Here is a 17,593-nt window from a genome sequence, read left to right on the forward strand (position 1 = left end):
TTAGAATAATTCACATAATAGCAGATACATGAATAACTAGTAATTCATATTGCCTGCAGATGATGACAGACTTGGAAGTGGTATATACTCAGTCAGACAGGACTCTGACACGCATGACTCCTAACTGTACGACAGACACAAAGAAATACCAAATACAATTACCTAAAGGCAATGCACTCAAATGCATAGAACAGTAGACAGCACTTTCCTGGGAAGTGGAGTTATGACAGAGTTAATAATTTAATTCTGAGCTATGGCTTGTTGTCTCTTCAGACTACTGCAACCTGGATATTTAAAAATCATAGTATCAAGTACCAGAAGAAAATCTATGTTTACCTCCATTTGGCAAAGAGCACTGTTTCTCGTGTTTGAAGTTCAAAACCGAAGTTAAAAATTCTAAGTCCAAGAATGATCAAGAAGCTGGCAGATATGTTTTAGAGTTATCTGCCTTGGAGTATCGAAATGGGTTAAACAATGGCACATTATAAAATACATAGACAGTGAGGAGAAACTGACTAATTTTTTATGTCTTTTAAACATAGCATGCAATGTTTTAATAAAATCAGGGGTGATTTTAAAAAATCAAGATGCAATGTTTTTTGTAAATCATACAAACTAGATAAAACCAAATTAACTCAGGGAACTCAACATCTTGCCAATATATGAAATACAAATCAGTAATCACTACAATGTCTTATCATGAATGATTATATACCTGTATTTATGAAATAACCCATCTAAAAGTTTAGATAATTCAGCTGCTGAAGTAATTATAATTAGGCCATATAGTTCAAGTGAAGAAAATTCCATTAAAAAAAGGAAAAAAAGAAAACTAGGAGAAGAGCCAGAAAAAAAACATTCACTGAGTTGAATGACCTTCGTTTATGCCACCAATCTGATTTCCTATACAAACTCAACTATAATACTTAAGTTTCAGAAGACTGTTCCTTTAAATTAAAATTGTTAGACAAACATTTAGGATAGAAAGCATTAATCCACATGAATCCATCAAGACCTTAAGATCATTAGGCTTTACTTTTATAATTCTAGAGAAGATACAGGAAAATCTGTTTCAACTATTCCTGTCAGATAACTGCATTATCTAAGAAAATACGGTTATTATATATGCACATTTGCATTGCAAGAAATCCTTTTCCTGCAAGATTAGCAGATCTCTACTTAATGATGTCGTAATTTTATCTTTCTTTGGAAACTAAAATATAATTTAACATATTGCTTTATTCTGCTTTCTTTTTTGGAGGGGATAAAGGAGAGGGAGGATAGTTCATCTCACCACGTGGTGCTGATGGCAATTAAAGCTTAATTTTTTTGGTACCATTTGTGGATGTGTGTGCATGTGCATGCAAGCACTTTTTCTTTTTTTTTTTTAATAAATAATTTCCTCCTCTGCCTTATGTATGATCACGGTTTGGACAACTCCTGATACCAGCTCTGAACTTTCTTCCACATATAAAAGTGCTAACTGTAACATTTCTGTGATGTAAAATTAGAAAATAATATTATATTCTTTCACCAATACAGTAAATTCAAAAGGTGCATTGTAACAAAAAGAAGGGGAAATGTAAAAAACACACTGTAATGATAGATGTGAAACAGAATCCATCCTCAGCTTCATTTCAACTTTCTGTTCTTGTAACTACCAAATAGGGCATTTGTAGAAAAGCACATTGTTAACGTAAGGTGGAAACACCTTAGTTTGGATTTGTTAAACTGCTTGTGTTTTGAACAATTAACATGCCTTGAGATTTATTTCCTCTTTGAACTTTATTACTCTTGTGGAAGAGAGGGTCTAATCTGCAAGAATTTTTGAAACCTTCAGTACAGTTGGATTAACAGCTCAAAAGCTGGTTGTCCTGCTGTTTTCTGGTGAGAGTCAACGACTTGTGTCCTCCCTGAGTCTTCCACTCCAGATGGCTGTCTCCTGTTGCATTTACACATGAGGAAGCCTTACGCTTCTTTTCTTCCTCTAAAGGTAGTTCAAGCAAGCTGTTAAACCCTACACAATCCCAAGTTTGTTATGTTTCATTATACTCTTTGAACTTGCACATGGAAGATTGAGCAAAACCAGCATTTGTACTTGTTTTGGGGCTAATTATCCTTTTCTGGAAACACTGTGAACGTCACATGGGTAAGAATTTCTGTTAGTATGCTATAAGTTCTGTCCCCCAAACAGGGGACAGCTGGAGAGTTTAGACCAATAGGTATAGAACAGTTTGCCTAAAAAGGTCCTGTAAAATGTTGCCTCACTGTGAAACTGTACTGGTATTGGTATGGTAAATTTGTTCAACGTTTAGCTGGATAAAGGCATAGGACAGGAAGATAAAGATAGATTCAAACTATCAGCAGCACACTGCCTGTTACCTAAACCAACCGGTAAAATGCCAGCAATAAGAGAAAGAGTTAAAGTTGCTTGCTACTAGCTGAAAACAATAACAAGTAAATCTGGCAATAAAGTCAAAAAGCTAAGCAGACCACCACTGACTTTTTCAGGGGGAAGGGCAGGTTTACAATAAGGGGATCAAACACTGGAAACAGATTGCCAAGTAAGGTGGCAGAATCTCCATTCAAAACTGGGTACTGGGTATCACTCTGAGCCACCTAATCTAACCTTGAGGTTAGACCTAATTTCTAAGCTGGCCCTGCTTTCAGCAAGGAGCTAGACCAGAAAACCTCCAAAGGTGCCTTCCAACCTAAATTATTCTATGATCTACCGCTATAGGGTCATAAGATGTAGGCATTCCAAGCAAGAGATGAAGATGGCTACATGAAAGCACTGAAATCACTGAAAAAAGGAATAGCCCATACCTACCCATATGGAGATACGGTATGCTTTACTAAGAGGAATTTATCTTAAACACAATTCAAGAACAACCTTTCACAATACAAGCTTGTACAAAGATACTAATTCTGAATACTTCTTAAATGGTAATATATTTATTTATTTATTTCTAATTTTCTTTCATTTTCACAAATGACAACTCTAGTGGACAAATAGAAATACAAATTTAAGTATCACAAGGTACTGGAAACATACTGTCTTGGAATCCTAACAGGAAATGAGACTAAAGCATGGCATCAACAATTCTATGCAAAGATGACAAAATCTATCTGGATGACTGCTGCTGATTAGCCACTAATTATAAAATTGCCATATTTTTTCATTTAACATTTGAGTTACAATAAAAAAAAAAAATCAGAAGTCTCTGGCATCCATAAAGAAAGCGAATATATTTAAAAAAAAATATATATTCAGCCTCACTCAAAGACAGTCTTAACTTTTTTTTCCTTTGCCTTGTTGAGGGTATCTTGTTTTGCAGAATTTAATCTTAAGGAAAGCGGAGAACTTCTTATACTCACTAAGTTTCTTAGAGATCAATACATCTGTTCTGGGAATACGTGTTGACTTTATACTTTGTATAAGTATATATTGGGTGTTCACAGCAGAAGGAATGGAAAGGACATGAAAGGAGAAAGCTAAAAATTGCATTTCCCAGAGAAAACGTATGTTATACCTCATTTCACTGAGTTAGCCCATTTGCTCAGAATGGGGATTCTGCGGCCCCGCCCCATAACTGATGCTAAAAAGAGAAGCACAGTTAAATGTGGAAGACAGAAAAAAAACACTACTTGTGCCTTTCCCTTCAAAAAAGTATTTAAAAAAGAGCATTAGGTAGGTTTCAATTCTATTGGGTAGGGGACAAAATTTCTGTCCTAGATTCCAGATTCCATCTGATTAATAGACCCCTGTCTATTTGTTGAATTTCCCTCAAATGTCTATGCAAAGAGTAAGAACTTCTTTATAAAACTTCAATGTCACTAATTTCATTAATTTCTTTGGAGTGCAATTTCAACAGTACTTTATATTGTAATTGTTGAAAAACATTAATTCTGTCACCTAAAACCTGGCTTTTTTTCTGTTATAAGAATTCAGAATTCAGAGAGGCAACAAAAGACATTCTCTATGATCAGAGACAGAGCCAAACAAAATCAAAATAATTTCAGCTTCCAAAAAAGAATCTTTAGAAGGTCATGTGTCATGAAAAGTGAAAGAGTTGCACTGAAATTAGCCTTACAGCCTAGTACACAGTGAGCTCCATAACAGTCAAAATGAGGATTGCGAATGAATGATTCCCACCATTTTATATTGATCCATAGGCCATCACTTTTCATTTTTCTCAATCCTTCTCTTTACTCCAGTTGCTGCCTCCTTGCCCCCACCCCTCTTCTTCTGCTGTTGTCCTGACTTCCTGATACCATTCTCCCTTGCAGTTCTTTGCCTGTGATTCATTAAGCCCGGGATCAACTGTCCTACCCAAACCCCATGTGCTCACTTAAATTTCCCTTTCCTTTCTGTGTCTGCTTCCTCCTTGTTCTCTGTCACCTAATCCAGAAGACTGAAGTCCAATCAGCTGATAGTCCTCACCCACCGGTTGGGACCCAGCACAGTGAAACACAGACAGAACGCATGGAGTCAATGATAGCATAAATATAAAGGCAGGTTTAGTTACTCACTGAATAATTACAACGGAATCTTACTCACCAGTATGTCATTTTCTGTTCTTTTAAACCCAATGTATATTCTTCACTGTACATGTATGTATCAGATTGGAGTTACATAAAAGGACCTGCCTAAACAACAGAAATAGGCTACTTAGAAAGTATAGTACCTACATCAACAATCAGGAAGTCCAGCCAGCACCAAGCATTAGTGAAATAAGTTCGAAAACCATAGGCCACCCATTTTAGCACCATTTCCAGAATAAAGACGTAAGTGAAGATTTTATCAGCATAATCCAGTATGATTTTTATAGTCTTGTGTTGTTCAATATATATATCTTCAAAAGCCTGTGAAGAATGGGTTGCGTAAGTCAGATATTCATAGGTCTTCGCAAACCACAAATTAAGCCAAAAGAACCAACTTAAAAATGCAAAGTAAAATCACTTTCAACTTTAGATGTTTTACCTTGAAAAGTCAGAATAAGCAGAGATTACAATTGCATTCTTTCCGCATTTTAGATTTTATCATTGCCTGAATTACAATATAATGAGAAGTTGCCAAAAATTTCAATAATAGTCAACACAGAATTACAATTTGTCACCCTGAAAAGCCCAGTCAGGCTCAGTCAGAAGGCAGTCTCCTAATTATAATAAATTCAACTAACAAAAGAGAATAATGAGCTACAGTGACCAAATATTGTCTTGCTGCTGATCTTTGCTGAATTCCAATATTGGGTGTTGGTGGCAAGGTTTTGGTAGCGGGAGGCTGCAGGGATGGCCACTGTGAGAAAAGGCCAGCGGCTGCCCCGTGCCGGCTCCACAAAGGACCCACCACAGGAAGCAGCTGAGCCCATCAGTGAAGCTAGTGGTGCCTCTGGGAAAACATATTTAAGAAAGGGCAAAACACCGCATGGCAGTATGAGGACTGAAGAAAAAAGTGAGAGAAACTACCCTGCAAACCCCAAGGTCAGAGAAGGAAGAGACATGGTGCTTCAGGTGCTGGAGCAGAGATAATGACAGTATATACCAAATCCTATGTCACTCAACAACCAAAAAGAACCCAATAATTAGTAGCTGTGTGAAGGACTAAATGTCACTAAGAATAGTATAAAGGAATTCAAAGATTTCTATGTAACAGTCTAGAAATACTGAAACTAAAACTAAAGCAAAAAATTAACTGAGAACATGATTAATTCAGTATCTATACCGCTTTTGGGGAAAATTTTAATTTAAAGTAGAACAATTGTTACAGTTATTGCATACAATTCATTTTGTATGATTTTTATAATTTCTTTAACAAGATTTTTAGTGTAATCCTTTTCATAAGCACCCTCGCACACACACATCACCTTGTATTCATGAAAAATTCATCTGCAGAATGTTATTTGACAGCAGAATTTTAATGACTTATTTTATATGCACTACCCAAAATATTCTGAGAATTTAGTTCCGAGCTCTTTTTCAAGCCAACTTTGTATTTTTTTCTTAATGAATGTAGATGTGTTATAATACTATCTTTGATAAAATATTTTTTATAGGTACTGGGTGCAAGCCTTACTTACCAGAGCACCACTGCTGAGAAGAATCATGAAGACAATGAATGTTTCAAACCAGTTGTGTTCTACTATCTTGTAGCAGGTTTTTCGAAGGTTCCACCAGATTCTTCCTTTTGTGCTTTCCATATTGCCTTTACAGCATTTAAACTTCCGAATACAGCCTAAGAATAGAAATAATGACAAATTGCTATACAGTAGAATTTTCATTATCCTGAAAAAGCTAAATCACTCTTAACTAGCTCCTATTTCATGAGGCAGTCAGTGCTTCAAATTACTGCATGCTACTTAAAGCATTCTTACCTTCTCGATTTGATACTTTGGATGTAGGAGAACTTGCAGGTACACAATTTTTCTACTACCCTGACGCTACACCAAGCTTAGAATCAGAGAGAGTCATCTAACTGAGCTAATTTTCATTTATAAACACATTTTTTTTAATTATTTTTCATTTATATACAGATAATCACAGAACATAGGAGAATTGTCAGGGTGTAGAAACAAAGAGCATAAACACATAGCCACTTTCACATGAACTAGTTCAAGAGTACAGCAGCTTCTTTTAAAAGTACTTTTGTCTCTCAGCTGAGGTTCAAATAAATCACACGGACGTAAACACCCTTTATTTTATTATACTGAGGAATAACCTCTGCTTCAAGGGCTGACTAAGGATACCTCTTTCATGCCGTAAACAACTGATTTAACTGGAGATTCTGAGAGCTTTTCCATGCGGTACAGATTTATGGCAACCATCCACAGAATTCTGCCTCACCTTGGAGAGCTCCCTACTTTATCATGGGGCCTCAAGGCACAGTTTTCAATGAACCTCAGTATCTGCTTGGCTAATAGTAGTCTCCTTATTTCTTTAAAAGTGATCAATCACATAGAAACATAACCAAGTTTAAACGATTTTAATAGATCCCAAAGGCAGTATTCTAGTTTTCCTGTGAGTGTCACTAAGATAATATGTTACAAGTAAGTTACGCTATATTTCATCAGCTCAGATAAAACAGCTACCGCTGTGAAGAGCATGATTTACTTTACCTTCAACTACTCAAAATGCCTACATTATGGAAAAATTAATCTTATGCCCAAGGATTGACAGACATCACATAATATAAGGATAAAGGAGAATTGTAATACAATGTGAAATTATTTGAGAAGTGTACTTTTTTCCTTAATGAAGAGCTTAATATATTCAATATAGCCCCAAATTCCAAAACAATTTTGATTTTTTAAAGATGAGTGAAACAATATTTCAAAGGACAAGAGTCCTAGCCTAAGTCAAAGGTGTCTTCATAACATTAAATCAAAAAAGCATGCATAGGATAGGAGAGTTAATCCTGGAACATATTTTGTTTTCAATGATTTTAATCATGAAGGATTAAAAGGAAAGTAAAATCTGTGATATCACAAAAATGGGAAATACATTCCTATACAGTAAATTACAGTAGTCCCCTAAAAGACATAGCTATACAGAACTAAAATAAATGGAATCTTCTAAGGACATACAAGTATGCTTGTCTCAAGTTACGAGAAGACTCAAGTTAAGTCTTCTTTACTTGAATAAAAACATAGGATCTCATTCACCTGTTGCATCCCACATTATATTTATGCACCCCCTCCCCCAATTAACGGTGTAATGTCAAGATAACAACTCTATTGTTTGAGTCAAACTTTCCAAGATCTGAATCATCCACTGGATGATTCAGCGCTATGAAGGGACCATGGGTAATCACATGATTCTGGTTTAAATTTCTCAGTGGAGTGAACCTGGTGTAGGGTTTGGTCTTGCAGATTTCACTACTGAGAATGTAATTTAAATCAACAGGATTTGAGAATCAGTTTATAGAATTGTGCCTAGTGTTTATTTTAAAATATTATAAATGATCACATACACACATATTTAACTTTGCATCACACAAGTGGCTCCATGGACTTCAGTACAACTATCTACAGCAGGCAAAATTAATCATAAGACTTCACAAACTAGGATCTGGGACTGCTGCAGCAAATAGCTTCCTTGAACTGCCAATGCTAACAACCAAACAACAAAATGTAATTGCTAGCCCCAAATTTTATTTCCATACCTTCTGTAAAACATACCTTCTGTAAAGCATGCTTGTAGCTCTGATGCTTTTTCTGGTTCAGTTTCAGCTTGTTCTTCTCCAAAGACAGCTAAATTAACTGTACTTCCTTCAGATGAGCTGGAAAAATTTAGCTTCTGAAAATAAAATTTGGTAACAGTTATTTAATATTTACATTTTTAGAACTGTAATTAACTTTAAGCATGCAACACTGTGTGCAAGTAATAATAACAACAATATTTGTCACAAGAAATACACACAAACATCCACATATAGCAGTCAATGCTGTTGAAATGTGCATAAATCACCCACTTTCTACCTAGAGATTGCAAGGCGTATCATGTAATCTTTCATGGAATTTCAGAATTTCTCGTCTAAATATAGTACAGTGTTATCATTCATCAAAGTTCACTACTACCAAGTAGATTTTCTGATATATGTTCTATTTATTTTGTTTTCTACTACTCTTTTCTTACTATAATTTCTCTTGCTACATTTTAAATCAATACCAGTTATACTGTATACTTTAAGATTATGTATGTTGGTAGCTACTTTCATTAGAGCAGTCTCCTCAACCTGAAGACAGTAAATCTTGACAGCAAAAAAATTTAAATTGTGAACTGTCAGGGTAAACTGTCCAAGGGACAAAATGTAGCAGGTTTTTAAGGACTGAATTTAATTCCATGCCTATTATTCATAATATAAAAATAAAGGAAATGAATTATCAGTTATTTTTCACTGGCATTTTAAACATCAGTATGATGCAAACTAACCACTTCTGGCATATATGACAATTTATAATAAAATTTGGTTACCTTTGACCACAGATAATTTAGTTATTTTTCATTTTAAGATCATTCTTGTGCTCTAGATTGGAAAATGCTAAAGTAAAATCAGGATTAATATGAAACCTTGTTTCAGATGTAAATTTGAACACTACCGTCAACACATTCATAAAACAAATTAAGCCTGCCCTATCTTAACCCGTAATTATCACTACCATATGAACACCTTTTATGTTTTTTCATATATACTGGTAAGTTTCAAAAAGGAAAAAGTACGATAAATACATTTCAACTGGCATTAATTTGCATTCTTTTTTGCCAATGCACATATGTATTACATTGTGCATTCTGAAACTACCCGTTACTCTGGTACACATACCTGTACAGTTAACACCCAGAAAGGATTTTTTTTTGTTTTTGTTTTAATAATTAAAATTACATAAGTCACATTAGTACAAAAAATTACTAATAAAAGAATAAGCCTTATTTTATTTTTTATTTTGTAATCTGCATGTGTATTGCAAAAATCCATAGTTTGGAGATTTTAAAGAAAGATACGGTGTCCTGTACACTTAATCTGAGTATGAGTACCAAACTAAGTCAAAGTAGTTTTGGTCACAGTGTTCTCTGACATTTTACAATGTTATTATCAAGAAGTATGTAATATCAGTAATGAATTCACACAACTAAATGTCTGTAGGGAATGATGTAAGCACACTTTGTAAAACAGGCTCGGTTTTGTAGAATTAACACCATTTTCATTAATTGAGCTAGACTTGCATGATTAAGAGACATTTAAGATATAAAAGCAGACAAGTTACAGGCACCATCCAATCAAGCTATATTTACATCTCAATTGCAAAATGTGAAAGGACAAAATTATTTTAGGCATTAAACAATTTTTTTTTTTAATGTTTGTGAAAGAAGACAAAGACAATTTAATAAGAAAAAGCAACCGAGTGTTCTGCATTGATTTTTATTAAAAATAATTCAGTAATATTGCCTACTTTGCTGCTACTTTAGAAACTGCTTATCTGGAATAGAACCCCCAAATTACTCATATCTAATGTAAACACTTCTTTTCATTTTTAGTAGCATTAATTTTAAAATACAATACCCACAGCAAACATCTTTTCCTAACACTAATTCTACTGATCCTGAGGATAGCACTATATACCTCCATCATTTTATTAATATGCTGCTTTCATCATTCCATGACATAGCATATATATTGCAAAATGTTGCAGCAGTGGTGGGTAAACTGAAATAATGAATTGAATTATAAATCAAATTACTAATTTTAAAAATATATATTTTTTAAGAGTAAGGAAGTTTTGGGTCATATTGCTACAACAACATGAAGTACCCTCCGTCATTTAACTGTAAGCTACTTAGTACACTGATTGAGCAGATGACATGAATTCGGCTGAAAGAACACAGATTTTTATGAATTAACAACATTAAAAGATGAACAACCATAAATAGAAAAGAAACTGAAAAGAATCAATGTGTTTAGAACATGAAGTTATATATCATTTAATACATGATAGAAGAATCAGAGATTAAAGAATTTTTTTATTTTTAGTTAAGACAGACAATTTTCTTGACTCTAGAAATACAATTAGAGGCTCAATGAACTATTTTGATACAAAGGACAAGAAGCCTGGTTCCCTCTTTTTTCTAAGGACAGTGTAGGATATAATCCTGTGCTTGAAGAGTTACAGATTTAATTAAACATCGGTTCTCTTTTTCATGTGGGGTGCTCATATTTTTCACTAAGATGAAGGTATCAAACAACAAAAAAAACCAGACGGTAAAGAGCAATATGCATAGAAGAGTTTCCTGTTCTAATTAAAAACTGAGTTAGTTTCTTTGCTACATACAAAGTTCATTGAGATCTAACTAATTTTGTGAATCACTCCAGGAACAGGACTTTTAGGAAAGAGAGAAATGTTCATCCTTCACCTTCAAGGGCACTTAGCTGCTGTTCAAAGTTTAACAAACTAAGGTAAGAAGGCCTCATTGTATATACATTAAGCACTGGACTGAATGGGTCAACTCGTGTACTCAAAAGTTGATTAGCTGCCTTGACATGTGCAAATCAGCAGCTAAAACATTTTTGTTAGAGAAAATTCCCTCAATATAATACCTTTTTTCTTTTTCACTGTTGGCAGTGAAATGCTATTCAGATTTTGAATACGTTAATTTTTTCAATACAAATATCTACTGTACTGTTATAAGGCCAAAATTTGGAGCTCATGATCTTTCTCTTTTCCTGAAGGAGTCAAGGTATGACGGCACAAATACTTGCAAGAATAATGTTACTACAAATTGTCCCACTGAAGCCACTTAGAATTGCTTGAGGTAATTAGTAAAGAATCAATCTTTAGTGAGCATCATCTTAAAAATAATAAATGAAAGTGTACACAAAATTGCAGATAATGACTTCGAAGAAAACTCCGTAATAAGAGCTAATAATAAGTAGGCCATTGCTTATTCACAAGCTACTATGCATTCAACTTACAAGTCATTCACATTTTGATATTTAAATAGTAAAGGAAAATATTACATGTTTCCCAATCTCCAAAGCAAAGAACAAACGTACCAGCAATACAGCTGTATACAGGAATAAAAGGGAAACATTGTCTTGTGTAATTTAAAAAAAAAAAACCAAACAGAATAAACCCACAGGAAGACTATGCTGCATATTCTCATCTTCTCATTTACTAAGGATCTCTCTCTCTCTCTTTTTTTTCTTTTTAATTTAAGTAGACTGAATCTCTTTGTGCTGGAGAAGGAGGTAAAGAAATGCAGTAAAAAGTGAAAGATGATTGTTGATAACAGCGCTTTGGAGAGTATATTCAGGAACCTCTTAGAAAAGAGGATCCAAAAATATTACCATGTAGAAATGCAACAGAAAACCTTAGCACACCTGTGTTACGCTGCTTATATTCCATCAATTGAATATTTTCCTGCTTAATTAGATCTATTTTCAGCAGGAAATACTTCTTCAATAAAAACAATCTCATTTTTCCATTTAGTCTCAACTATTAACTAAACAACAAAAAGGACACAAAGCATATTTTTTGTAATCATCATCTTTACTACATCAGCTGGACTTATCACTGAGTATGGTACTCTTCAGTGTAAGCACAGTTGGTAAAGTCACATTCATTGGGATCTTCTTATTTATCTTTTTCTGAAAGAATAAAAGCAAGTATGTCTATAAATAAGGCTTGCAAATTATTTACCTTTTAAAGCAACTAGAAGTATTGTCCACGGAAAACAGTCACCAAACTAAAACCAAAACCTACCTCTCCTACTATATGTAAATTAGGAAAAAAATGGCATGCATATGTATTTAAAATAAAAAAAAAGCATCACCTTATTGTGCAAGGAATGTTACAGTGAGACAATGTGACATCCAAATGAAAAAGATTCAAGTATTTTTCAGGTCAAATGATTAAAAGCTCCTGGTTTAGTGTTTTGCATGCTGTTCTATACCTGTCCAGATTCATGACAGCAGAAGCTTGAAGCAGAAGCAGTGTCACGTAAACAATATCCATCAAATCAGAATCATCCTCCCCATACTTAGCACCAGTAGGATGGGATACTATCACATTCTACTCTCCCCTATTTAAATGCCTTTTCTAAAATGGTTTGGAAAAATCCTTGGAAAGATATTTTTCCATTCCAGTTTTCTGAATAGCTTACAGGTCCCCTGGGCACAAAAGTGAGACATGAAATATTTCCAATATATAATACAGTGCAAAAAAACCCCATGAAAGATAATGCAGGATTCCACAACAAAACCACGTGAACAAAATTCATATTTGGAAAAGGAATACCTCAATGACCCCTAAATGGCAAGGAGCGGAACTGCCCAACTATTCAGACAAGATCGTCAGGGATAAGAAACACATAGCTTAATACAATTAAGGTTTGTTTTACAATTCTGGAGTTCCTGAGTTTAGAGGTTTGGGAGGGTACTAGTTCCTATTTTGTCTTTTTAACAATTGTCTTAATTTAACCTTACCCTGGATTTTCCTAATTTTTATATTTCTTGCTTGCTTGAACTTCCTTATTTATATTGTTTTAAAACACCCAGATTTATTTAGACACCTACATAGAATCCTACATAGAATTTTTGCTTGAAATTATGTTTTATGTCTGTCTTTCTAAAAATAAAGCAACGGGATTAAGTTCACAAAGAAATAATTATTGATGATAATAAGAAAATGATGATAAAATGATAAGAGAAAAACTGATATAAATTATTCCCTAACTTCCAATCTTACAGATATACACAAACTTTATGAGTACAATATAACTAAATTATTACATCCATATTCAAAAGGACTATGCATATGTATAAAAAAAGATATTGCTTGTTCCCAGGACCGTATCTTTCATCCTGTATTTTAGCTTCTCATATATGAGAAAACTGGAATGTAAATTATAAAAACATTGTGAACAAACATGAAACAATTTATATCAAAAGTTATAAACATCTTAGCATACAAGTAATTGTATATATGTAATATTACAAAGGCATTGGTCAAATGAACATGATCAGAAAATGTTCATAATTACATGACAGCTAAAAACATGGTTCAACAGATGAACGGAAAAAGTGAAGTGAAGATTACCTTTCCATTTTCATAAAATCATAGCCTGTTAACCTCTTTTAAACTTGAACAGTCTTGATGCTTAATAATTCAGTTAACAATAATAAAAACCTACAAAGCATGCAGGTTATGCCACGGAAGTAGTACAGAAAATACCAAAGATGTAACAAGGAGAGAGGAACATGTTGTGGTTGCCCTCAACCATGCTGTGACATGAGTCAAGGGACTCAGCTTACAGAGCGGCTGTGCATGTTTCCACTACATTGCAATGGATGGGGAAAAATATATTGTAGCTGAGTAGCATGCAGGCCAATCAATCTCCAAAGTGATCATATATGTATGATTTGTTTAGGTAACCTGTGTAAATGTGCTGACACGTTGCTCTGCCTGGTTAAAAAGCACCAGATCTGCATTCTTGACTGATCCAGCTTGATTTTACTCCTGTGAGAAGTAAGAATGGTACGCAATGAAGTTAAAACATGTACCCTTTAAGTTGTTTGAGTTCTGGAAACAGCAGAAGTATGGACTCCTACTTATTTTAAAATGTGTTTTCTAGATATGTCACACATTTGCAAAACATAGCATTTATAGCTGTTGATTAGAGCTTTAAGCACATCCAAAGACATGAAAGAGGTAAAATTAGCAGAATATCTGAAGCTCATAGATTTATATTGGACTTGGGCCTGAACTTAAAAACAAAAGCCACAAACAAAAAAAAACCCCAAAACCCCCTTCACCCCCAATCCTCACCCCCCCAAAAAAAAACCCAAACCAAAAAGACAGAGATACACTCACACTATGTATATTACAGCTTTAAGCATTCTCTAAACGGTAGTAATTAGACCTTTAAAATAACAGAAATACATTTTTCCTTGCATTTAATTTTCAAGGTTATTCCTGGTCTTCATTAGGTGCTAAACATGTATCTAGGATATATTTTCAGACAGAAGCCGCAGGCAAAACAAAACAAACCAAAACAATCAATCATACCAGGTCAAACACGAAAACTTCTGGGTAAGCAATTTTCCCCAGCATCATTAGCTTTTTCAACTGCATGACTTAAAAAAAAAAAAGTTTCAAATAGTTTAAGGTGCTTTATAGATTGTACCAGATATATAGCAATGTAAAAACGAAAACCCGTGCCTAGCAATAAACCTGTAATTTCCTCAGGTACCTCACATCTATCTTTTACTAGTCTTCTGGTACAAATCTAATCTTACTTCTCACCAATGACTTCTCAAAGGCTCATCAAATAATGTAGCTATCTAACAACTCCAGCATAAACTGCTCCCATTTAAAGGGAAAGTCTGAAAGAAAGAGCTGAAATAATCTACAAAATGAAAGACAATTTCCTTACTGACTATGAACTAGTGTACATGAAATGTTTTTTTGTTTTTAATTTACGTATCTCCTATGGTTGTCTTTCAACTATGTCAGTCCTTAGCCACTTTTCCAAATTTGAGTGGGTTAAAATTAATACTAGATAATAGTATTTTATAAACAGCTAATGCTGATGTTTAATCTTGAATATCAGAGGTGAGAAGTCATAGATTTTGTTACCCAATTCTTAAATACAAAATAGTGAAGAACCAGGTGTCTTCAATTGCTGGGTAATTTCCAGGTAAGGATTAGACTTAACACAGTTATCAGAGCAAGAGTAAATTACCTGGTTTCATCAGATATTCCTTCCACAAAACCAAGTTTTATTAAAAGGCAGTATCCTTTTTTATCAAAAGGCCAGTATCCTGTATTCAGATTAATAAGACATAAAAGACGTAGCAGCTGTTCAGCAGACATTATAGCTTCCTTACGAAGTGCAGTTAATACTTTAAAACAACTTATGAATATTGTTTGCCTTGCTTTTAAGAGGCCTCTTAGTAATCTAAGGTCTTCTCAGCTGAGACTTCAACATAATATATGGAGCAACAGAACCTCCAAAAAGCAGATGGAACAAATCAAGTGTCAGGAAACAAGCTGCTGAAATAACAAATGAGTGTAATATCATTAAACACGGCACTCTACAATAAAAGAAACACCTAAAGAGTTCCCTTATTACACCTTTCAAATTTAAGTTTAATTTAACTACACTTTGCTAGAACAAACTTATTTTCTAAAATTTGGAAAGCATATGGGCAAATTCACTGCTAGTTCAAAACAAAACAACCAAAAACCTAAAAAGCCCACAGCAAATAAAACAAAACCCAAACTCCAAAAGAAAACAAAACAATCCAGACAAAGCAATCCAGGCTGGAGTACGGCTGTCTGCATAAGCAGTGACACTCCGTTAATGTCCTTGTGTCTTCAGGTGCCAGGGGAGTTGATACCAGACACAGTCTGCACTGGAGCCACAGCACAGCAATCTGAATTTTCAGTGTCTCTCAGGATCCGCTGAAATCCATGATTTTGCTTCCCCCCTCAGTCTGCAGCTGCCGACAAATTACTACTTTCCTAAAGCTGACCCAGTTTAAGGTCAGGCAGTTGTCTTTGAAGTGACTGGTTCAAAACTCCCACAAACAAACAAGAAATTAGTATTTTTTCATTCAGTAATTCAATTTTTTCTCATAATTTTTACTTGACATATTCATCTTATAATACTGACATTGTTCCCTTGGCTTTCCCCCATCATTTTAACTTCAGAACTCGAAAACTGTTGTTATTGCTCTCATTAGCCTGAGTTAGCACCTCTGTTAGATTATGCAGGGCAAATAATGCTGATTTCTGTAGAATTCAGTGAGCTTCAAAAATCAGATGCAAAGGGTATTAGTATTCTTTATTAATATCTCCTCTAATCTTTTTAAATAGCAGTTTACTTTCCTCCTTACTTCATGGAAATATGATGATTATATACAAAAAAACACGTCTTTTGTCTCTGTTTATTCTGCACATATGTACTAGTTTGTCTATCCAACCAAAAATTTGGAAAATATTGTTTTTCAAAACCATTTTATAAATGGGTTCGTATATGTTTATATAGTTCTGCCTGGATTTCCTACTCTCTTTAGCTTTCCCATTACAGTTTATTCACTCTCAGTACAGTCCAACAATCTTAAATCACAATCGCTTCCTATTTCTAAGCAAGAAGAGCCATACTATGAAAAAATACAATTGGTATAATTAATTCATACAAAATATAAAATATTTAAATCTTACGTCTTTGCTTTCCTCCAAATCTGAGTCACTGCTAAACTCTTCTGTATTTAGATGTTCAAAATCAGATTCACCAACAGCTATCGGTACTGTAACAGTAAGGCTTGGGTTGTTTATGAATGATGTATAATCACTGCCACCTATAACAGTGGCCATTCCATTCTCATTTTTGTGATAATTCGTATCTCTCCTTATTTCAGCGATGGTACAGTTGGAAATGCAATGGTCTCTCTCATCATTCAACTGATCTGTTGCTGTTCTTTGATTTACAACAGCTTGTTTCCGCCAATAAGACTTTTGGACACATTCACCTGCTTTTTTCTTCACATAATCTATTCCCTTCTGAATTCTTGCAACAGCAATCTGTAAGTTGTTCATTTGATTATCATCCTCTGTAGGAGAAAGGCTGTCTGAACTAAATGAACTCAGCAGCAAGGCCAGAAAAAGGTTCAATACCTAAAAAAAAAAAAAAAAAAAAGACAATACAGCTGAATTTTCTCACTTAATTTTTCATTCACATGCTTCTTCTGTCACCCATTATGAACTTAGGTTTCATGTTTTCCTTTGCTGTATATGATTCTGGAAATTACACAGTAAATAAAACGTAAATGCAATTTAAGCACAACACCTGCCCTATACCCCAATGCAGGTTTTTTTGTGGTTTTGCATTACTGTATGACTATGAAGATACTTGTAAATTCTTTTTCTGCTCGTGTTTGTAGAAGGTCTCAAATGAATGATTCTTTGGTACTGACTGAACAGATCCAAAATGTTTACTTCTCTGGCATAGGGAAGCACTCTTCAGCAACAGAAGACATAGCTGATCTGTGCAGAAAACAGCTTTCTTCAATGCTGGTCCAAACTCACACAAATAT

At 34.3% G+C, this 17,593-nt stretch overlaps 1 protein-coding gene across 13 annotated transcripts in view; it reads right to left on the minus strand.

Annotated features, from left to right (window-relative positions):
* The window catches only part of LOC142083561 (sodium channel protein type 2 subunit alpha-like), a 52,262-nt gene that overhangs the window by 10,067 nt on the left and 24,602 nt on the right, over positions 1 to 17,593 (minus strand). For all 13 annotated transcript variants that reach the window (XM_075153122.1, XM_075153119.1, XM_075153121.1 and 10 more), the window contains exons 16-19: positions 16,722 to 17,174; positions 8,178 to 8,295; positions 6,081 to 6,235; positions 4,693 to 4,866 (exon numbers count right to left, since the gene is read on the minus strand). In XM_075153122.1, coding sequence (XP_075009223.1) covers positions 4,693 to 4,866; positions 6,081 to 6,235; positions 8,178 to 8,295; positions 16,722 to 17,174 — 900 coding nt within the window. The remainder of the gene's footprint in view (positions 1 to 4,692; positions 4,867 to 6,080; positions 6,236 to 8,177; positions 8,296 to 16,721; positions 17,175 to 17,593) is intronic.

The sequence above is a fragment of the Calonectris borealis genome, chromosome 6, assembly GCF_964195595.1.
Source record: "Calonectris borealis chromosome 6, bCalBor7.hap1.2, whole genome shotgun sequence".
NCBI lineage: Eukaryota > Metazoa > Chordata > Aves > Procellariiformes > Procellariidae > Calonectris > Calonectris borealis.